The sequence below is a fragment of the Athene noctua genome, chromosome Z (genome assembly GCF_965140245.1).
Source record: "Athene noctua chromosome Z, bAthNoc1.hap1.1, whole genome shotgun sequence".
Classification (NCBI taxonomy): domain Eukaryota; kingdom Metazoa; phylum Chordata; class Aves; order Strigiformes; family Strigidae; genus Athene; species Athene noctua.
The window spans coordinates 10160317-10183379 of NC_134077.1; the positions used below are offsets into that span (position 1 = coordinate 10160317).

Genomic DNA, 23063 nt, shown 5'->3' on the forward strand with positions numbered 1-23063 from the left:
TGCTTATGAAAGATGTGACTGCATGAAGACCTGCCCTGTGTTTTAGCAGAACATGTGACTGGCTGTCCCTTGAGGAGAGCTTTCCTCTTGCATCCAGCCCGACTTGCATACGAAGAGAATCAAGGCAATTAGTCATTCACTGACTCATGAATGGTGCTTGTTTAAAGAATTGTCTAAAAATACTTAAAACAAGCTGAAGGAAAGGGTGTTTTTGTATTGAGCTATCTTGGACATATCTTCACTCAGTAGATGCAAATGGTATGGCTTGCTTCACCAAACAATGAAGCAATCTGCTGTGTTTTGGTGAGTATGCAAATGAGGGAATGGATAGGTGAGATCACAGAAACTCTTGTCAAGCTTGATGCAAAATGCTGTGAAACTGGGGTATACTTTGGTTGTGACTACTTGAATTTGAGCAAACTGAACTACAGAAATGGCCAGGGTAAGTCTGAATTATATCCTGCTGTCTTACGCTGAAGCATTCCATAGATGTGCCTGTGTGTAAACCTCCTTCAAGAAAGTAAAGTACTTAGCCGGGTTGTGAAAATTCAAGAGATGAGATTGAACAGGATGCTGAAGATGTTGTAAACTAATGCAGTTCTTAAAGACAATCTTCTGGAACCTGAAGCCTGGCAAGTGGAAGCAGGTGCCCAGAGTGTCAACCCCATACACATTTAACTGGTGGACTTGCACACATGCTGCCAGAAATGTCAGTAATGTGACATGATACTTTGAATAAGCAGTCTCAAATATTTCTGCCACTGCTCCAGCAAAACTCTATTAATTTTTACAAATAGATGGAAAATTGCTTTCTCTAGATATGGTTTGTGTCCACTTCAGAACAGCTACACTAGTGTTAGAGCTTCACCAGTTCAGGTACCAGCATCCTCAGTTATACCTGCTATTTCAAGTGCCACCTTCTCCTTTAAAGCACAGACCTAAGAGGAGATGTATATGTATGATTTGGAGTAAACTTTAGGTGCTGTATTGGCAAGTGTCTTTGGCTCTTTCAGCAAGTATTAGACACTATAGGGAGACTTAAGTTTCACACATTTGGAGTTATTCTTCCTATTTTGTCCAAATGGGGAAGTGTATGCGTACAGATATAAATAAGAACTGAGTCATCGGTTTCTGCCTGGAAAATTGTCATACAGACCAGCCTCTCTGCATAACACACACCCAGTGAGCCTGATTTCAAGCCATACAACTCATATACAGTCTGTGGGCAATGAGAAGGTGTCAGACCAAAGAGCACAATTTCAACATGAGGCCTTCAGTGATAGCAGAAGTCTCCTCACACCTGGCATCTCACAATCTCTAGTATTTTCAATCTTAATTTTGTTTTGCTCTTAAAATCCAGTGTGTTCCTGGAGTGAAGGTTGATTTGGGGGCACAATCTAGTAATATTTCAGCGTAGGAGTTCCTGGGAAAGTACAGAAACCTCACTATGATGTCACCTTTCTCGCATGGAAATCTGAAATTGCTTCAGTGCATGGCTCCTGTGGTCAAAGCTCAGCAAAGCTGTTGGGCTGGCATCTTGCCTTATGGAAGAGGACCAAGTAGTTCTGTTTGGTGTTAGTTCTTACATAGCTTCTGGTAGTTGCCTTTTTTGTGATGAGGTGGCAGACAAATGCAAAAACTGAGTGAAAATGGACAGGTTAGAAGAAATACTTGGATGGCTCAGGATGCCACAGTTTCCAATGCAGTACCTCTTGCTCGATGCTACATCTGCAGTTGCAATGATGGTGTTTTCTGTAGCATCATGTAAAGTCAAACTGGCAATAAAAGTAATGGAAGTGAACCTGGCAGTTGCTAGCCTAATGTAGGTGAGTGTTCATGTAATCTCTTCCTTTGCTTGAGCACTGACCTGCAGTTTCAGGAAAAATGTCAAAGTAACATAGCTTTGTCTTGAGGGTTTATACCTAGGAGTTCAGAAGTCTCGCCCTGTCTGGAAATACTCTTGCTTTGCCATTATCAGCCTTGAACATAGAATCAAGGCAGGAAAAACCTCTCTGTCAAGCCATGGGCACTGCAGGACTGACCTGTGCACAGATGAAGATGGGCACCGGGCCCTGTGTTGGTGGGGCCACGCTTGGTTGTGTGACCAGGGTGGAGAACAGCTTCAGGAGTGTGCAGGTGGCCTCTGGCCAAGGGAAATAAATGTCTTGTTCATCTTCCAGCCTGGCCACAGCTTTCTGTCCCCAGCAAGCTCTCAACACAAAAACGTTAACAGCTGCCCTGTCTGAAGGTGGATGCTCCCTGGCTCGAGAGCACAGACAGTGAGTGTTTCTAGCCAGAGCCGTAGTGATTGTCATGTGGTTCAGACTGAATGGCACAGTTAGCTGGGCAATACCATGGACTGTCCCTGCAGTTATCCCACTGCAAGAAAGAAGTATTTTCTTAACTGCTGAACTGCTTGAGATCCTAAACACAGCAGATGTGTGCAGGCTAACTCAGTCTCTAGGTGAGCAGGAGCTTCCATGAACAGTTACCATCATGCAGGCTTAGAATCTCCAGACTGAACTTCTAGGTTATCAAAGGGAGACAATATTTAAAAAAAAAAAAATCCTTTTATTTCTTTTGAGTAATGTTAGAAGAAAATGGTTTGGTTTCCAGGCACTACTTGTTCTAACTTCATTGTTCAGAGCAGGTTTATTTACTCAGATCCCTTGAGAGATGGCCCAGGCAGCTCAGGAGTGTGAACATATGAGATCGTAGGACCTTGGATGTAAATCAGCTTAACAAGGCTGTAGTGAATTCCCCAGATATCATTTGGCTCGACTATGGCTTCATATTTATTGTTAGTCCTGATTTCAGATCTAAGGAGCAAAAGACTCAATATGTGTGTGAAAGCCCTTTCTTTAAAGGTATAATTGTAGCTTTGACCATCATATCACAGGCTTTGTGCTTTGGACTGGGTTGGGTGATTTAACAACAGTCCCAGCTTTATGAAAACATAGCTATGTAGACAGATAAATATTTAATAACAGCAATTTACTGTTAAAAGAAGTTTTGGGAAAAGGAAACCTAGTTTATACCAGAGGAGTCTTCCATTGCAAATGACAGATTTTACTAATGCCCCAGATAATTAAATTTGGAAGAGTATGCAAGATATGATTTAGAGTGAAACAAGAATGGGGTCCTGCTTGTCAAATCAGTCTCTGATTGTATAATTTAACCTCATTCTTGACTCATCTGTGCCCTACTGACTGTGGTTCTTTCTTGAAGCTTCATGTCCTTTTAATGAGATCTAGTTCCCTCTTCACATTCAGGTCTTTGTGATTTAAATTCCTTACGAAACAGTGCATGTAATACAGAATATAAAGGGTTTGCTGCTGTTAGTGTTCATATGGCCATTACAGCAGCAGGGGAGTTTTCAGGACTCACAAGACTTTAATTGACCTGGTCACTCATCTCCTAACTTCATCAGAGATGTGGTGCCAGTTCACTAAAAGCACAGCAGATGTCAGTAAACACTGGCGTGGTGGTGCTGGGAAATGAAGCCAGAACTGGGCCTATAATACCAAATCGGACCCCAGGTCTGTCAGAGAGATTACTTATGTCCTAAGTCGTAATATCTGGAGATGAAATAGTGATGTTGATCCTACATTCTTTTTCACCTTGTCAAATATTAAAGTCAATGTGGCTGGCTGTAATGCTGCTTTACAGGTTCTGAAGCTGGATGGTATTGAGGTGCTTTAAACCTCACTGATGTGAGAAACAGCCTGCTAGTACTTACTGCTGACCTCTGCTGAATGTGTTTTCTGGCACATAGTATTTAATACTGCATGCACTAATCCAGGCTTAATGTAGAAGAGGAGAATCCATTAGATGAATTGTATAAATGCTTGATGCGCTAGAAGCAGTAAAGGGCATTTTGTAGGATTAGATATTAACGCTTAACCCAGTAGTGGTCTGTAGTTCCTGCTCTTGTTGGCTTTCTTGCATGTTAAACGTATGGTGTAGTTGGCAGCACGCTGGCAGGAGCCATTCATTAGATGTGCAGTTACGGGAAGTGATGATGTGCACAGCAAGGAGCCTGGTTATGCCTGTTACAAAGAAAAATTAGGAGGTCTTGTGCTGTCTGCAAGTGTTGTTACTCATACTGGGACAGGATGGGTGATCTGTAGGAGACTTTGGTGGCACCCACACAAGGAGTCAGTAGGAGCTTGTCTGCGGGCTGGCTGTAGCAGATAATTATTAAAAAAAAGCACAGAATAGTTTAAAAACTAAAACACTTCCTTTGTGTCTGATCTTCAATAAAGTTTGCAAAAGATGCTCAGTTTCACTGAAGCTGCGTTTTCATAGTGCTTGCATTAAGCTTGTGATGTTTTAAAATAAAAAGTATTTTTAACTGGCACTTCCATAAACACTAATTGGTGCAGTTTGGCCACTGTGAAAGCTGCTGGTGCTCCTGATTTCCCCCAAATCAGGTCAGTTGTGATGCTGATAGCTTTCCAGGAAATGTGTTGTCTTCCCCTTGTTGCCTCTCTGCAGTGAGCAGGTAGGATGCATTCACCATTCCTAACCTTGCTGCCTGAAAATCTGGAATCTGTGTTTTGTCAGCTTGAGAAAAGTAGAAGAAATCAATGTCAGACTACAGAAGTGTCATATACTGCTAGGCTGGAATAAATACTGAATTTCTAGGCAGCTGAAGCTTGGAGGGAGTCCTGCCTGCATTAGTGCTTGCCACTGAGAGGGAGATGATATTTATATGTAAATGTCAGTCAACTGCATGGCAAGATCTCCAGAAACAAAGTCATTGTAGTAATTATTCATAGTGATTGAATCAGTACTTAATTCAGTGGTTGGTTAGGAGCATTAGGTTTGTATTTTTATTTTTCTGGCACACCTGTATTTTGATATGGCTTTGCCTTATCCATGAAGTAACATGAAGTAGAGTCACTAATGAGGGTGCATGGGAGTAAGGCAATAAAGTAGGAAACAGAGTGACTGTGCTGGTAGCAATATTGTCAGTGTTGTGATGTAATTTAAGAGGTTGGAGCTCTTGTGCAGTAGCTGTAAATGGCTGAATTTTCAGTCAGGATGGTCTATTTGATGTAACATCAGAGGAGTTTATTGTTTTTCTAGCGACTATAAGTAGTTATAAATTGGGAAAGAGGGGAATGGGTTGATAACTGAACTGGTTTTCACCTTTCTGGCTATTGTGTATGTTCAGTGGTGTCAAAGAGCCACGGTGAGCTGGAGGTTAAAATCTGTTCAGTTTAAGCTCAGCTAGAGGAGCCAAGCACATATCAAGTGCAGTAACAGTTGGGTACTTGTAGGTGGGGGACTAAGCTGCATCTGTAGTCCTCCTGAATTAGTTTGTCTAGCTGTAACTGAGCTAACAACAAGCTGCCCTAAAACTCAGCCACTCTCTAGTACCTAGCAGCCTGGCTGATGTCAGAAATAAGATCAGATCCCTGATTTGTCTAACATCAGTGAAACTGTAGAGAGGAAGACTTTCTGTGAGCTCTAAGTTTATTGCCTAATTTGGTCTTTTTTTCTCTTAATATGTTTAGAACTGGGCTTTCAGTGAAAAAGCTGACCTGTAATTGCTCTTGTTGCATCTTTGCAAGCAGTCTTGTAGCTTGTCTTGGAAATTCTTGGCTTAACCCACAGAAACTTAAATAGCATTCAGTGAGAGCAGAGTGAGTTTACATAATTTCCCATGATTTCTCTCACAGAAGAGGTGTGGTGCAATTCTCTGGGACCTCTTTGTAATGCTCTGGCAAAGCATTTGGTTTCACTTTTCAGATACTGGATGATCTCAACACAGGGACCTAGAAGTGATGTTTTCTGTTTTGAAAAAATCCCTGCCTGTAACGTGGGGTTTCCTAGTTTGGTGTCTTTTGTCTCTGAAATCAGGTTTGTAGAGGAGCTTCACTTGCTTTCTGTTCCAGTACAGCATCTCAAGTGTGCCAAACACTTGCAGGCTAGTTAGCAGTGGCTTATCAACAAGTAATGTGCCTGATTTCTCTGAGTATGCAAGCTTGGGTCTCAGCTGCCTCCACACGAGAAAAAAAGATTTCTTTAGATTCTCTCCAGTGGCATTTTCTGGCATCAGAGCTCAAGAGACATCCTTCATGTGGCAAAATACCAGCTTTAATTCTGTAATGATTGTTATTGCAGGCAGGAAGATAACCCTTTTTTTATTAAAGAGTTGTGGCTGCAAAACAGGATTTAGAAGTTTGAAAGAGTCTTTGTTACGGATGCTCTCAATTAAACAGCCAACCACCAAAAATTATAAAAAATTCATTAACACAGTTAACTAGCTCTCCGTAAGGTACAGGTTTGAATGTCTGTGAGAGGAAAACAGAACAACTTTCTAGGGTTTAATGGCAACCCAAAACGCAGACAAAACCCTGCTCCCAGGTGTTTGACGACAACCCCAAACGCTTTCTCACCTGACAAGTGAGGGCTCTCAACCTTGAGGCCCTGCTCAGGGCAGCGTCCCAACCCAAGGTACCTTGAGGAGTTTCCTTGGGCAGCATCCTGACCCAAGGGGAGAGTCCTGACTGCAGCTGCTGCTCCAGGGGACGAGCTCCAAATGGCCCCCCCAGGGGACTCCACTGATACCCAGGATGAATCTGACCTGTAGTCGATAGCGGCTCCCATTGCCCAAAGGTCCCAGTTACCACGAGGCCCCAGGAACAACGGCAGCCCCGAGCTGCTGCCCTTCAGCAGCCAAGAAGCTCTGCTCTCATTGGGTGGATGCACCTGCCACAGTGTTACAGATCTACAGCCTCTGTGTGAGTCTGCATCACGGACAGAGGCCGTAACTGGTGGTCCAGACTCGGCTTTTGCATTGGTCATCTTGAAGCAAAACCCTCAGGGTTAGGCAATTTGAGAGCAGAGCATTTTTACTGGGAGGAATGACACCTGTGTCCTCCACGCCTTGACTACGTGTGTGGGATATAAACATGGTAATGCTCGTACACTACTGGTAGTATGAGCTTTTTTTGTTGCTTAGAATCTCTACCTGTGTAGAAGACACATAGGTTCTGCCAAGAAATCTTGTAGCTAGCTCAACCCTGAGTTTTGTTGTCTCTTGTGGTTTTTTTATCTCAGTCCTTGGGCTGTTTTATGTCTTAAATCTCACAAAACTGCACTTCAGCACAAGAATGGGCTTTCTTGGGGAAAACTCCCAGTGGTCCAGAGGAGTCTGCAGCTACATGATGTAGCTTTGACCTGAAGTGAATCTGCTCTGCCCTGGGTAAATCTCTGCTCTGCTCCCAGTGCAGAGTGGCATGTTGTAGAGTCAGGCATGTCTTTGCTGCAGGAGCTGCTCTCTTCTGAGGTGGTGTGGTGACATTTCCTTGCTCTTCTTGGAGCAGTGCCATTTGTGTAACTGACCTTAAACTGTGGACTAGGATTGTTTAAATGGTTCATAAATCTTTTGGTTGTGAGCATGCTGTGGGAAAGACTGTGGAGTCAGAACTCAGTGCTGCTGTAACGTACCCACATATAGGCAGTATGACAAGCAGGCACATACAGAATGTAAAGCCACATGAGCAGCTGAATTTGTTTCACAAAGGTGAACAACCATGTTTTCTCAGCTATCTGGCACTCTCTGCACAAAATTTGGTTGCAAGACAAAGGCATATGCTGTTCTATAAGTGAAACTGCAGCCAGGTACTTAATGACTCAGTAATCCAGTTTGTTTTGTTGCCTACTTCTGTTTCTGGGGAATAAAACTTCTCATAACTTGTCCTGTTGAACAAGGTCAGCACCCTGTGTCCAGGTGGCATGGTTAGATACTTCAGTGGAAGGAGGTGACCTGGGATTCTGCTCTCATCATGTGCATCTTGATTCTGGGATCTCTTCTTGCAGTCTCAGTGACATGTGAGCCTGGCTGTGGTGCAGGGGCCAGGAGGTGCTTCTCTGGAGATCCTGTGCTAGACTGGTGGGACTTTCTTGGCAAGTTGAGCCAGTGTCAAGGGAAGGGTCTGTGCTCCACAGTGCAGCAACCAGTGTGCAAGTCCTCCTTTGGGGGTGGTGGTATTTAATCAGTACAGATTCAACCTGACCCTCTCCTGCTGGCTGACTTTTCTGACTGCTGTGACTAGCAGGACAGCACAAAAGTTAATATCCAGTGCTTGGATCTCTGCAGCTTTCCCACAACTGACTCAGCTCAGTCTTGCCTCCCAGCTGGCTGCTGACCACTGGAAGGTAATGTTTGCTGTCATTGCCCATCAGTATTTGGTTCATCAAGTTGCACTGATTTATTAAACAGACACAGATGGCATTCAGGTGTGGGAAATGCTTGTAGTGGCAAGAAATGTAGTATTAGCAACACAGGTAGGTGGACCTGCTTATCTCTTGCACAGGAAAAGCAAAAAAAAAAACTTTGGATCACAGTAAAGCAAGTATCTAACAGTTTGGGGTTTTTTTTCCCCCACACAGAAACAGTAATTTAAAATATTTGCCCTGGCAAATGTAAAATAGGTCTATTTACCTTAGCCAAACTGCTAGCCTGCTTCCGAACCCAGGAAGACAGCAGTAGTATCTTGTGTTCTAGCTTTCCAAATCTTATCTTACCTTGTTTAACAACACTTGTTGGATCGTGCTTCTTGAATTAGCACATGGCAGATGCCTTTTGGCTTGTTTTCTGAGGATTACCAGCCCAGGTCAGTCCAGGTGTTTAGATTCTTCTTGTTCAGTTGGTGTTTTGCTCATAAGAAAGAGTTATACTGTGGGGGCCCCATGAGCACTGGTGTATAAAATGAGAAAGTTAATGGCCTTAATTGAAAGTTTTTTCCAGCTTTTCACTGTAATGGTTTCTTGTTGATCTCTTTTTTTTTTTGTTCTGTTTTGTAACTAAAATATATTGTTTTTTTCCCAGGCTCATATTAAATTTCCTATCGACTATCCATATTCACCGCCTACCTTCAGATTTCTGACCAAAATGTGGCACCCCAACATTTATGAGGTAAGGTGATTTTTAGATAACTTCTCAGGCATGTGGGAAGGTGTTCTACTTCCTTAAACTTCTGGAAGTATTGAAGGTACTAAATGTCTCCAGACATAACTAAAGTGGCTAGCTGTTGGTGTTAAATGTCAGCTTCATGGTTGAACAGTTAAATCTAAATGTTTTAGGACATGCTGGTCTTGTAGGCAGGGATGGAGCTGGTCTCATAACTGCAAGTGCAGCAGGCAGCCCCAAATGAAGTGCCATGTCATAAGTGTTGGCAGTTTTAGGGCGTTCTTAGATTAAAGCTGGTGTGCAGAGTCTTACCCTGCTGTAAGTTTAGGCAACTAATCATTGTTTGTACACAGTTCAAGTACACTTTGAGTATATATTACAAAAGTGTGTGCTGAGACAAGAAATAATGGAAAACAGTCTTTTGCAGAAGATAGCCTACAAATGAAAGGGTTTGGACTTGGGGTGCTCTGCCTGCAGAAAGAACTGGAGCTGGGCTGGAGTCCAGCGTCAGGAGGAATCATGCACAGCCCGGTCACCCTGGGACCAGAGTGAACAGATATCTCTATGCTTGCTCTCTGGTACCCAGTTTAAAGTGGCCTGTAGTTCAGTGCACACAGCTCACATTCAGAGGGTAATGCTGCAGGCTTTCAGGTCCGTAATTGGATGTACAACATAATGGGGATGGTACAACTACATAGCAGATCTAGAAGGGGAATTATTTTATATAGAAGTAGTCGGTTCAAAATTACCAAATTTCATGTTGCTGTACTTGAAATTTGAAGGCCTGTTTTGGCTCAAAACTTCACTTTCAGTGCATGCCAGATATCCTAGACAAGTGTCAACCTCCTAGGAGTACTGGTTGAACAGTTCAAAGAGCTAAAGGCCTTTCAGACTGTTCCCGTTGGTGCAGCTCTGTCACCTTATCATAGATCTTCTTATGAGAGGTTCGGCAGACTTCCTTTGGGCCCACTTCAAAACAAGAATGCCACTTCTCTGTCTTGCTGCAAGCAAATGATGGCTTCGGTTGATGGGCTTGGAAGGCCCTTTTCTAACAGGTTGTTGCTACTAAATGTCCAGCCTGGAATGAATGTGCTTCAAATGTGTGGTGGTTTGAGCCCAGAGTAAAACTGAGCACCACTCACCCTTTCATTCTCAGGAATGGGAAAGAGAAAATAAAATAAAGGCTTGGAAACTGAGATAAGAACAGGGAAGGGGCACTCACCTTGGCAAAAGACACACTCCTTAAGGCTAGAAAAAAAAAAAATCACTTTAATTCAAACAGTAACAGCAGCAGCACCTAGCAGACAGTGTGGGACAGTGACAAGCATTGCCACATCTTAAAAACACCTTCCCCCCACACTTCCTTTCTTTCTGGGCTCAGCTTTGCTCCCAGTTTCTCTGCCTCCTCCTCCCTGAGGCACAGGGGACAGGGAAGGGGGGTTGTGGTCAGTCCCCTGCTCCTTCCTTTTTAGGGGAGAGGACTCTTTGCCTTCATCCCTCCTCCACTAACGAAAACCCTGTCACACAAACTCAGCACAAAATATCATAGTGAAAAACATACTGATGGCTTAGTAATGAATGGCCAAAAGACTCTAAACTACAGTGCAGAACAGGATAGTAATCACTTTAATTACTAGATGCTCAGGAGGATTGCCCTAACAGTGACATCCCAAAATCAGTCATCTGACAGTCTTCTCACTTGAGTTTTGGACTTGGCACAGAATATTGCATGTAGCCAAGGATGATGTTTCTTGTTAAGGGTCTATTTCAGTTACATGGGAGTTTGATCTATAAATAAAGACAACTTTGAGACCTGCAGATTACTGCAGATCCATACTGTGGATGTTGATTCTGAATCCAGAAATTCTCATGCAGGAGGAGAGTGGGAAATAGTTACCAAAATGGTATGTACAAAATGAGTCTTGGAAAGGAGCTCTCCCAATCCTGGTGGGAAAGATGAAAAATTGGCTCTAGAAACAACTGAAGGTAGGAGGAGAAACCCAAAACTTGATGGGTGTATTTTGGGGTTACTCTTCAAATACTCCAGCTCTCAGCTTTGTACTTTATGTTCATAGCACTATTTCTTGGAGCTGAGGGAATCTGAAGCAGCTTGCAGGCTGTTTTGGAAACAACATTTAAGCAGTGAAGATGAGGCACTGGGATAACTCCAAATGAAACTGAGAATAAATCAGCAAAGGTCTTGAGGTTTGAGGCTTTGTCAGGAGGAGAAAAAAAATCTTTTAGTGCAAGGAAGATGAAAGACAGTAGCAGTTTACAGAATCTGCTGGTGGGACTGGATGGTGAGGTTGGGGCTGACATTCCAGTTCTGAGAAGTCAGGGTTGAGTAACATGTGTGTTTCCCCATCTCCAGTTTACTTGGGTCATCTAATTGAATTTTGGTAAAACTGCATTAATCTGTTCTTTATTTTTGACATAATAGTTTTCAGTCTTAATAGAGGCATAGGCTGTTTCCCATTGGCAGGTGAATGCCCTGTTCTCCTTGTTTATATCTTCTTAAAAATTAATGTAGGGAGAGGCTCTCCCCCAGACCATGCTGATCCCTAAAACCTGGTGCTGATCTCATCAGGCCCCATGACACCTTTGCCCTTCCAGACTCCATAATGCAGTGCTGCCCCGCTTGAATTTCCAAGCATGTAACATTGACTGTTGAGGGAAACTTCTCACATCCTTCCTTCCCTCTATATATTTTCATATTATCCTTGCTTCCCTCTCTGTATTTTCATATTTCCAAATACCTGCTCGTCCACATGCTGCTGATCTGATTGCTCAGGAAACTTCCCCCAAGTGCTGTGATGCTTTCTTCTGGACACCAGCACTGTATACCAGCCAATGGTTAAAGGAAAAACTGGGTAAATTAATGGAAAATTATTAATAAAACAAGAATTCAGTTGTGAATATAATCTAACATTAGTATGGTTAACTTCACCTTAAAATTATATTTCTAGATTGCACAGGCCTGTTGGAGTCCTAAAAAGGAAACTGCCTTGTTATGGCAAACTGTTCCAGCAACATAAGTGCATGCTTGGGTATTCAGCAGCTCCAGGTGCTACGCTGCTGTGTGTAGTTGTGTTCTTGACAAAAACCTGCTTCAAAATGATGAGGACTTGCTAGATTAGCATACCTGGCAGGGTTGCTGAGCCACCGAGATCTGGATACCGATCATAGGCCTCCAGTGTTGAAGTAAGATCTCGTTGGGCTATAAAACAAATGTCATTGTTAATCAAGGTGAGTTGAAATGTTTGGGAGGCCCCTCGGGTTTGCTGTTGCTATCTGTAGCTGTGATCACTGGCTCGGGCTCAGAGGTATGGATGCTATTGCTGTGAGCAGCACTGCTTTGTGCTCTGGATCCTCTGTGTCGAGCAGCACTGGAGGGTCCTCAGGATGTAGCTGAGACCAGGTGCGTGGGGAGCTGCCAGCCTGCAATCTCAAACAGAAGTGATCTGCAGCTTCAATCCTGTTCCTGTCATCAACCTGTGCCCTGGGTGCAGGTGACAAGGACAGCGTGAGCGCTGCCCATCGGCTGAGGCTGTGCCACCTGAAGGCATGGGGGGCTGCCTCTAGGAACTTGTAAGTCATCCCAGCAGCTGGCTGCAGGAGGCAGCAAGCCAGCAGAGCCTGGAGAGGCCAACATCTGCTGGCTGGCCTTGGGCGCTCTCTGTACCTTCACCCCATCCTGCAGTAAGGCCCTGGGACCTCATGAGTCCCTAGAGTTGACTTCAATGGTGAATATCAGCTGTGGTGAATACTGCTACAGCACTTCTACAGAGTAACTGTGTCAGAGTGCTGTTGCTGATGGAGAATTGGTTTTACAGGCTTCTTAAAGTGTTTATAAATGGTCGGCGTTACGGAGCTTTAAATCTATATTCAGGCTATAACACTGGTGAGTAAAATACAGATTGAGGATTACGTGGCTGTATGGTTTCCATATGCTGCCAGAATATTCTACCTCTTGCATGCTGGAAGGGATTTTCAGTGAAACCTTCAGAGAGCATCTCCTGCCTTTTCACCTGATACTTCAAACAGCTGTGTCCTAGGAGAGCAGTGTAAGCCGGCCCCACGCCATCTGTTCAACCTCCTTGTGTCCTCAGAGAAGCGTTCTTTTGATACCTGAGCTAGTGGAGTGTTAAACCCTTCAGTTCAAAAATCCCTGTAGCTAACTCAGTTACCGCTGGGAACAAAAAAAATTTTTTTTAACCCTACTTTGGGTCTGCTGTGACTAAAGCTCACTTCAGTCACTTGACAGTACTTGTTATCTGAAGACCAATTTAGTTTTATGTTACTTCATTACTATTTTTGCTTGCTTTGTACATATTAAAAACTGTGACTTGAGATTGTTTTGTACCAATTTGCAGACTAACCCTGTTTAGCCAGGGAAACTTCTAAGCATATAAATAGAGTAGACCCAGGAAGAATTGAGAACCATTTCCAGTTCTTGCATATTTTCACTGGTACTTGGGGTGTCTGTATCAACAAGGTTAAACTGCTCAGAACATAGCCAGAGTGGTGGAATTGAGTCATCAGACCTCTGCCTCAAACCAGGCTATCCTTAACTTTTGTTTCTGTCTTGCAGAATGGAGATGTATGTATTTCAATTCTTCATCCACCTGTAGATGACCCACAAAGTGGAGAGCTGCCGTCTGAGAGGTGGAACCCTACTCAAAATGTCAGGTAACTGTGAATTTGATGTACAACAGTGACCTCAAAGGCATATCACCCCTCTCCAAGACTAAGGCCTGTGTTGGGAGAGGTTTGGAAGGGAATTTAAAATGTGGGTTTGGGGGCTTGAACTGAAGAGGAACTAGACCTACCAAGCTGTCTGGAGATACTGGAGTGCTGTGTGTCCTGATACTGGGCTAACAAGGTGGAGCCTTCTGTCCTTTCACAGTGTTCCATGCTCTCAAAGCAAATTGTCTCAAGTGTTCTAGCCTTTCCCAGTTCCTGTTATCCTACACTTCAGTTTTTAAAACTCATCCAGGATACCACTGGTAGAAAAGAACACTTTTGAGTATTCAAGTCCAGTAGGGAATGCATAATCGTGCCTACTGCTTGCTTTCCAGTATTTGTCTCTGTCTCCTGTCCTGCAGTGTGATATCTTGAGCAGTTAGCCAGGTGATTTTCTTCCTGCCAAAACCCCAAAGAATCACTAAGTACCAAAGGCATGCAAGGCTAACCTCTCAATTTTTTTTGAAATACCATCTGAAATTCATTCTCTTTACAAGACACTGCCAATAAAGAACTGACTCAGTGACAACCTCAACTTAGTTAGGAAACAGCTTTGGGCATTAATTACTTATATTGCACACACGTTTTGAGTATTTAATTATATATGACCCTAAAAACTGACATGAAACTTTTCAAGGTGCTAGCTGATCTGACTTCTGCTCTCCCTTACCACAGTGCAGTTTCTGGTCCTTATTTTCTTGGAATGTGTTGAGCTTCAGGGTTACATTTGGGGAAGAGACATTCCTCAGTTGTATCAATGGAAATAAAACTTGTCCTTAACTGCTAGCCTGTTACCAGCATCACCCGTTGGGCTAAGTGCCGACAGAAACATGTCCTGCTGGGCTCCCATCTGGCTCTGCAAGGCTCCAGAGTGTCAGACAGGAGGCAGCAGGGCTGGAGGTGTGGGAGGGCAGCATGCTTGTAATGAACTGCCTGTATAACTTAGGGCTTCTGGATTTTGTAAATCTTGCCGAGTATTGGCTGTTTACTACATGTGACTCTGGCTGAAGTGTCTGGAGGGGGGTGATGTCCTCAACTTTGAGAGCACCTGTGCTTCCACCTCTAATGGTGTCGAGTGCTCATTATTTTTTTTAAACACAGTCAATATGGACTTTTCCATCACTTGGAGCTAGATGAGGCAGGCATAAGTAAATATGGCAAACATCTAGCAAGTTGTAAAGGAATACAGCTGTGATCTGTGTGGCAGAGAATGCTCTTCTTGTCCTGAGTCCTATAAAGTTGAGGAAGTGGTGCCAGGGCTTAGAGTTGAGGCACTTTGATCATTTTAGTCACCCTTCTCCATATCTCCCCTGTCTTCCCTGTGAGGGTGAAGGTGTCTGTCCTTTGAGGTGCACTGGCCAGAACTGAGCACAGTATTCAAGATGTTGGTACACCTGTATCTTGTGAAGATAAGCAATGCCCTGTCTCACTACTGCTCTGTTTACTGAGGATGCCCTGTTGCCTTTTTTTTTTTTCCGGCTGCCTAAGATCTAGACAGTTTCTGCAACCGGCTCAGTGCATGACTGGCTGTTGGGACAGCCTGAGACAAAACTTCTTACTTTATCCTGAGGGCAAAAATACGCTAGGAGAAATCTATACCTACCTCTAAAGGTGGCTCTGAGAGGCTCAAGTGTGTATAACAAATGGACCAAAATATTTACCTTTATTCCACAAGGTATATAAGAGCGTGTGCTGGTTGGGAGCACCAGCCAGTCTACATAATGTCAGTTTTGGGTGGAATTCAACTGTGTCTGAGCCTTCTGTTGGTACTACACGGAGAGAAAAAGGCCCTTAACAGGTGTGCTTCCTTAAGCCTCTGCTGACTCGTCTCCTCTGCTGGTAAAGGGATGTAGAGGGACTCACTCTGAGCACAGCAGCATTGTAAACACTTAAAACAGTTCACTGTTCCCTAGAAGGGGGGTTGTTAGAAAGCAGGAGGCAGGCTTGAAATCCACAGTCTTAATACAATCAGCTTTCATGAAACGACCTGCTAGAACAACCTTTCCTGAGACAGATCCCTGACAAGAGTGCAGAGGCTCAGTCTCTATCCAGTCCAGTGCAGTTTGTATCCAATGCTGAGGATATTTTCAGTCCCGTGTGGGTTGAACAACTTTTTTCATGGTTTTGGTTTTGTCAGATCCCATGTGCTGAGATCCCTTCCTCTTACTGTACCTTGTTTACTTCATTTACCCACAAAGAGGATTTAGTAGCAGGGTTTGAGTCAGAGCAGACTGTCCAGCTCTTTAAGGTATCAGCAATGATGGGGCTAATCTAACGTGCTGGTTGGGAATAAGGAGCGCAGAGGCCTCACCTCCAGCAGGCAGTTGCCTTGGTGTATTTAAGCAGCTTTGCAGTGACTCTGGAGTCCGGGCCACCACCGTGGAAACTGGCTTCTCCTCACTTTGTTGATGGAAGTGTGGTGAAGCAGATGTTAAATCCAGACATGAATTTCTGTCCTCAGCCTTCCCTAGACTTTGCTTGCTCTACAGTAAAGTGGCTGTAGTGATGCTGGAGCTGACATGCTGGCTTTACAGCCTGTTTGCTGAGAATCAGTCTTTTAAATGAATTATTGAGATGAAGTAGAAGACAGTCTCTCTTCTGCCCTCATTCCACTCTGACCAGATAGTGGTTTTTTTTTTTCCCCTGGAGCTGCTTGTTCTCTTTTCCTACTGAATTATGTCATTTAGAAAATAAGTTGTACAAGACTTTCCTGATAGCTGTACTGAACAGTCTGGCCAGCCAGAAGTGTTTAGTTTCAAAACCCTTGAAGAAACTCAGCATCCAAATGACCAAGCATTTTCTGGGGTTGTATCCCAGATAGATGTTCTGATAGATGTGCTCAGCATGTGCCCCTCAATCAGTGCAAGTACAGCGGAGGCTGTAGTGTCCTTTAATCAAGCTCTGCAAAGCAGTTGCTATGTACTGCTGTATTTCAAGATGTATTCCTTGTCTCTTGTTCTTCCCTTCCACTTAAGGCTGTTGCTAGCAGGATGACCCTGGACATATGAAGCTGTTGAGGTGGTAGCTGCCCCCAGCTGGCTGGGGGTTTAGAGCTGCCTGATGGGACTTGCTGTTGAGTTTTGTGCCAGTTGTGGCACTGAAGAGCAAAGGGCTGAATGACTGGATTGCAGAGGGTTGTAGGAAATGCAGAAAGGTCTGAGTGAGGGAGATGGTGTTTGTCCCTGGTAAAATGCCAGTGGAGTGGGGTGTCTGACTGTGCTGCTGCTCTAAATCCAGGAAGGCTGTCTGTCTGACAGGGGCTACATGGCTGGCTTGTGCTGGTTTTGCTGAGTACCAGCAGCTGAATCCTGCTGGGCCCTTGGTGGCCTGCCTGGGTATTGAAAAACATCTGGACTGTCTTCCCTTTGCTGTGCTCAGCCTTAGTGATGTAAGGAGCTGAGGAGAGGTGAGACCTGCCCACAGCTTTGACCTCCAGACACCAGCTGGAGCAGGGAAAGCAGTGCAGCCTTTTCTAATGGCCTTAGGTCGTGGTGGTCCTTCTCCCTCCACAGGGCAGGCAGAGAGCCTGGCTTTCTGCTGGGAGGCTGCATGTCACCAGGAACAGGCTCACAAAGCAGGTTTCCAGCCCTGCACCATCCATGGGTGGTGCAGACAAGACGAATTCTGGTCTGATCCTGCTTTGCCTGCTGCAGACATGATGGTCTGTAGTCAGGTAAGATCCTTGAGGTTTGTGTTGTGCCGCCTTCCCTACACCCATGGCCAGAGTCTGAAGTTCATACATAATGTGCTTTTGCCTCGGATGTTATCCTTAGTTATCCTTAGCTTAAATTTTGGCTTCAAACAAGTTTCTGAAGTACCACCTAAAGAAGTCGTGGGCATCCAGAAGCTGTGAATGCGTTAGCTCTGACTGCTGTTGTGGTTACCTTTTTCAGGACTATCTTACTGAGTGTAATCTCTTTGCTTAATGAGCCCAACACATTCTCTCCTGCCAATGTGGATGCATCAGTCATGTTCAGGAAATGGAGGGACAGTAAAGGAAAAGACAAGGAGTATGCTGAAATCATAAGGTAAGCTTAGCCATGAATGGTGCTGTGCTACCAGCCTCCTGCTTTGAATCCTGTTAAACAGGCTGCCTGCAAAATCTGCTGAAACCAGCTTCTTGCTGTGGTTGCTTCTTTGGAAATGAATTTTACCATCTTATTCCAAGTCCACGCTTCTGGTCCCTCTAGGATTTTCAGCACACAGGAGCTGTACAGACTTCTGGAGCAGGAGGACTGGGCTGATCCGTCTTTAAACTGTTTGTTTTTCAGTCTAATCTGCGAAACCTATTGGCTGCTAGTAAATCCCAAAGTCCCCTCTTGCCTTTGAGCACTGCCTGCATTACTTGAGATGTGGTTAAAACTGACTGCATCCTGCTAATTCTGTGCTTAAGGCATTCATGAATCCTAATCTTGTCCCTCCCATTCGAAGGAGAATCAGCAGGGTTTGGCAAGTGCTTGCAAAGCTGGGTTTGATTAGCTGGAAGTGCTGTTGGGTCTTGACTGTCCTTTGCTGAGAAGTTGGGGGTTCATCGGGTGCTGGAGGGGGATGATGTAAACTTGAGCCGGGGTTGCTCTGGGGCAGGGGGTGCGCAGCCCCTGCTGCGGTGGGACGGCCCTTGTGCGTGCCGGGGGCGAGGCCCCATCTGCGCTGGCGCTGGCTGGGCTGCAGGATAGACCCTGCAGGGCAGTCGGTCGGTGCGAGGAGCCTCGCTGGGAGGTTATCTTAGTCCCCTCCAGCTCCCTGGGCTTTAGCGGCGCTGGATGGAGTCCATGAACGGAGTATGGCAGACTGACAAGCAGGCGGGCGGGGGTGAAGGATGGGCTGCCATCTGCTCCTCTCCCTGCTGGGAGGCAGCACGGGCCGGCAGCCGCCGACAGCCCGAGCGCTGCCGGGAGGCAGCAGCCAGAGCCTGTCCCGGGGTGACGGGAATCGCTTGTCTTCTGCCAGCCCCAGGCAGTGCCGGGGTGACGGCTGCTCTCCGGGTGCAGCCGCGTGCTCCAACTGCTCTCACCCTCTGGTGGGAGCTCAGACCTGCCAGATGCTTCTGGGAATTGCAGTTCTGAGCATGCTGAGTAGTCACCAGTGGTGGAGTCACCTTAGGAAATTCCTGACCACCCCTTCTCTACCAAATGTCATAAAATTTGCTCTGAGCGCTGCCGGATCTCTAACGCAGAGCCCTGCAGAGTAACTGATTTCATGTGTTGCTGAGGGCGTGTGTGCTGTAAACACCCTTGGAGCGCTCCCAAGCCCCGGGGCTGTGGGAATTGAATCTCTAGAGCTGCTTGTGTGCTTCAGCCAAACATCAGCTCTCCTGACTGTGGGCTGCCAGCAGGGCTGGGCTGGGGCTGGCCTGGAGGTGGGGAGTGGAGCCATGCTGGTGCTGGCACAGGGCCCTGCTCACGCTGCTGTGTCTTCCTCCCTGCAGGAAACAGGTTTTGGCTACCAAAGCTGAGGCAGAGAAGGATGGCGTGAAGGTCCCCACTACACTGGCAGAGTACTGCATCAAAACTAAAGTGCCTTCCAATGACAACAGTTCAGATTTGCTTTACGACGACTTGTATGATGACGACATTGACGATGAAGATGAGGAGGAGGAGGATGCCGACTGTTACGATGATGATGATTCTGGCAACGAGGAGTCGTGACCTGCTCCCTCTATGCCCCTGTACTGCCCTGCCAACTCAGGCCAGAAGGGAGCAGCGGTAACCTAGCAGCAGTCCAGCAAAAAAGTGTGGGGGGGGGATCAAAAAAAAAAAAACAAACACTTTTTGTCTCCTGCTGTCTCCTGTTGTATGGATCTGTTTGCTCCTTTTTTATGGACCTTTTAGAGACCCTCCACAGAATGTCTGAATTCTTGCATTCTTAACCCTTTCATCACTGTATCATTTCTTTTTAAGAAAGAAACTCCCCTTTTAACTTCTCTACGAAATGCTCACAGCAAAACAGGTTTGCTCGCGTTTAGATTCTTGAATCAAATACAGTCTTGCATTGAGGTGTTTAATGTATTTAAAGCTGGAACAAACCCATTGGAAGCTGGGGTTTCGGGAGCTCAAGTGCTGCATTTACTGGGAAGAAAAAAAAATCCACACAAAGCAAATTGCCAAGGTTTAGCTGCTCCATTTACAATAATAGCGTGTGTACATTCGTTTAGCCTTGTGGTGGTGGCTTTTCCTTTATAAGGTGTGGGGCGGAGAGTGTAAAGCTACTGTGTGTTAAGCTTGATGGGATGTCACTGAAAGGTACAGTATTCCTTTTCAGCCTGCTCAAGTTAGGAAATAGCTGGCCCCTGGAGACCCAGAGGGCACAGTCAGCTTTGTCTTTGGAAAAGGCTTGTGATATGAACCCTAAAATAAACACTTAACACTTCACGTCTGTACAACTGAGGCCTGGGTTTTTTATTTTTCAGACTAGGTTGGGGTTGAAAAAGTCCAGTTTAGCCATGCTGCTGAGATCTGTTGCCATCTGCTCCTCTCCTGAAAGAGGAGAACAGACCTGCATCCCCCTGCCCAGCAGGCCAGCATTTGTCCTGAACTTCTTTCTGGCAGTGGTAGAGACCAATAGCCTCCTGCCCCAGTGCTTGCTAGCAGCTCTTGCCTCCTGCAGCCCAAGTCCAGTGCTGGCCTGAGCCTTTTTCTATTGCTTATGTAGGTCATGTGTTGGAAACACAGCCCTGCTGTAGCTCTGTGGGCATTGTGAGGTGGGCAGAAGTCAAAGCTGCTTTTTGGTGCCTGCCTGGGGTGGCCAGGCTGTCCCAGTGCCAGCTATGGCAGTGGGGATGTGTGCTGGACTCCTGCCTGGGGAGGGGTATGCAGTGCTTCTGGCCTGGAAGAGAAGGCCAGCGGTGGGGTTTGATGGGCTGTTTTAGCAGCATGCTTCAGCTGTTGCGCTGAGCCAGGCCTCCTGCATGTTTTCGGAGCTCTTGGCAGAGCTTAGTGGCCTCCCTTATGGGTAGGTGGGACCCTGCATGCTCGTGTCCGCAGAACCCTTGGCCCCCTACCGCTGTTGCAGCGTGCTCCTCTTGTTCAGCTGGGCTGCAGTGCTCTGAATTCACCTTCTGCATGATCCCGCGCTTGGCAGCCCGCCCTGCCCTCCTGTGCTGGGCCCTGGCCCCTGCAGGAGCAGCTCTGAGGCTCGCCCTGCTCGAGTGAGACCCTCCATCCTCACAGGTACAGAGGCGGTTACCCTGATAGGAGCTGCAGGCTCGGGCATTTGTTCATGCCTTCCCTTTCGTCTATCTCAGGGTTTTCAATGGTACGTCACCAGCTACGATCCCTCAAGGGCTGCTTTGTTGGGAGTAGACTTTGTTCTCGGTCAGCTGGGTGGCTGCATCCTGGGGTGAGGAGCGGTGTGAGATTCAGCAAGCTCCAAGTGTGCTGCCTGGAGGAAGAGGAGGGGAAGAAGGCTCACAGGACTCTGAAGTGTGCAAGGCAGGTGTGTGTGTTTTCAAAATGTTGCTTGCCTGGGCTTTGCTGCGCAGGGACAGTCACTGCTGCTGTCACCCAGGGGGTGCTGGTGGTGCATCCCTCAGCCCCTGTGGGATAAAGGCAGCCCAGGTTCTGATATCTTGTGTGTTGCCGTCCGTCCCCCCCTGCCCTGTGCTCCCTGCCATGGTCTGCCCTCCTGCTTGCATGTTACCCTCAGCCCCTGGTGCTTTTTGGAGCTGTCAGCAGGGCTCCCCTGCATTTAGTGATGGTGTGGGGCACCCCCAGCTTCGCTCCAGCCCTGCGAGGGCAGCGCCAGTGTTGGCAAAGGGGTCCCTGGGCCTCCTGCTTGCAGGACTGGTCTTGGGGCCGCAGTGGGACGGGGTCAACAAATTCCAGCTTTGAGGGGGCTGTTGGGGGTGAGGGAGCAGAATGTGGCAATGCTGGCTGTGCTGATGGCTTGGTTTGAAATGAGGATACTGCATCTTTCAGGTTTTCCCTTGTACTCTTGACCTTTGACCGTCTTCACTGTATACTTTCCAGTGACTCGTATTTTCAAGCTTGGTGTTGTAAGATGCATTACCATGACTCTTCTGTTCCTTTTTTAAAGGTAAAAAGCAACCTATTTTGAGAGCTCCTACATAAACCAGACAAATTTCTCTTCTCTGCTGTCCCGTGCAGTGTCATTGCTTGTTGACTTGCTGGTTTCCTTTCTTTGAGATACAAACTGAAGTATGAGGGTTTTTTTGAAACTATTTAAGAGATTGTGGAAAAATGTTTACCTGATCTGTGTATTCTGGTTTTTTTCTTAACCCTTTTCTCATGTCTCAGCCAATACTAGCGTTTACATTTGCAACTACAAGCCCCTTCAAATGCAGTTTTCAACCATTCTGAAACCAGCAGGGTACACTAGATTTCTTAGTAGTTTTCTTAGCTGAAATCCCAGCTGTTTTCCTTTTTTTTTTCTTCAGTATAATTTACCAGAAACAATTAACTGATGCATTTTTGTGTTGTCTTCCCCTTCAGTAGTTATATTTTGTCTTTTCTGCACATCTGTCTACTAATAAAAATGTGAAATGAAAATATCCCTGTGCTTTTACTTCCCTGTTAATTGGGCTGGTTTATTTGCATGGGTTACTTAAAGATTTACAGAAGAGCTGTTCACAAGTTCAGAAAATTGAACATACCTGTAAAAAGATTTATTCATTCATTTCCTCTTTGTTTACAGAATGGGCACTATACAGCCTGACTAAAGAGCAGACTGGTTTAGAGAAGTACTTTGGCAAAAGCCCCTGGGCTTTGCTATTACCATCTTCCTAAGTCCAGAGGGGGGACCAGTGGGATCATGGTTTACGGTTGGGGGGGGTGGGGTGCAGAGCTGCTGTTGGCTGGTTACTCGGCAGAGCAGAGGGGGCTCTGACCCGTGGTGTTCCCTGCGAGCTCAAGAGCAGTGAGGTTTGTTTTTGCAGCACCTCACTGCGCTTGAGCCAAAATTAGCTGGACAAGTGTACAAGAGTTGCAGTCGCTGCACTTGGCATCGTTTGCGGCACAGCAACTGCTGAGTCAGAGAGGGTTGTGGCCTGAGTCCTCTGGCTTTGCAGCCGTGTGGGAGGAGTGGCGGTGGCATTCCCGTGCTGCGTTCCCAGGGTCTGGGAGCAATGGTGCCACCCACACCTCCTGATGGGGTCAGGCTGGCCTTCATCTCCTGCCCAGAGCTGCCAGGTGTGGCACCAAAGGCAGGACAAACTCTCCAGCCCACCCTGACGTCCCTAAACCCATCTGTCATTGCACAATTCTTTTTTTTCCACACACACACACCCCCCCCACCCCCCCCCCACTTTCCTTGGTGGGCAAGTGCAGCTGAGCAACCTTGGCGCAGCTTGGACAGATTAGAAACTGCTGCACTTCCAGCTGCTTCTGGACCTGACACACAAGCAAGGCGAGACCTATACCCATGGGGCAGCAGTGGT

General features: G+C 46.0%; 1 protein-coding gene across 1 annotated transcript in view; it reads left to right on the plus strand.

The window, feature by feature from the left end:
- Window positions 1–22172, plus strand: part of UBE2R2 (ubiquitin conjugating enzyme E2 R2) — a 55040-nt gene extending 32868 nt beyond the window's left edge. Inside the window, exons 2-5 of the mRNA XM_074932159.1 lie at window positions 8846–8932; window positions 13518–13615; window positions 17563–17697; window positions 19098–22172. Coding sequence (XP_074788260.1) covers window positions 8846–8932; window positions 13518–13615; window positions 17563–17697; window positions 19098–19317 — 540 coding nt within the window. The 3' untranslated portion in view covers window positions 19318–22172. The remainder of the gene's footprint in view (window positions 1–8845; window positions 8933–13517; window positions 13616–17562; window positions 17698–19097) is intronic.
- Window positions 22173–23063: the final 891 nt, after the last annotated feature.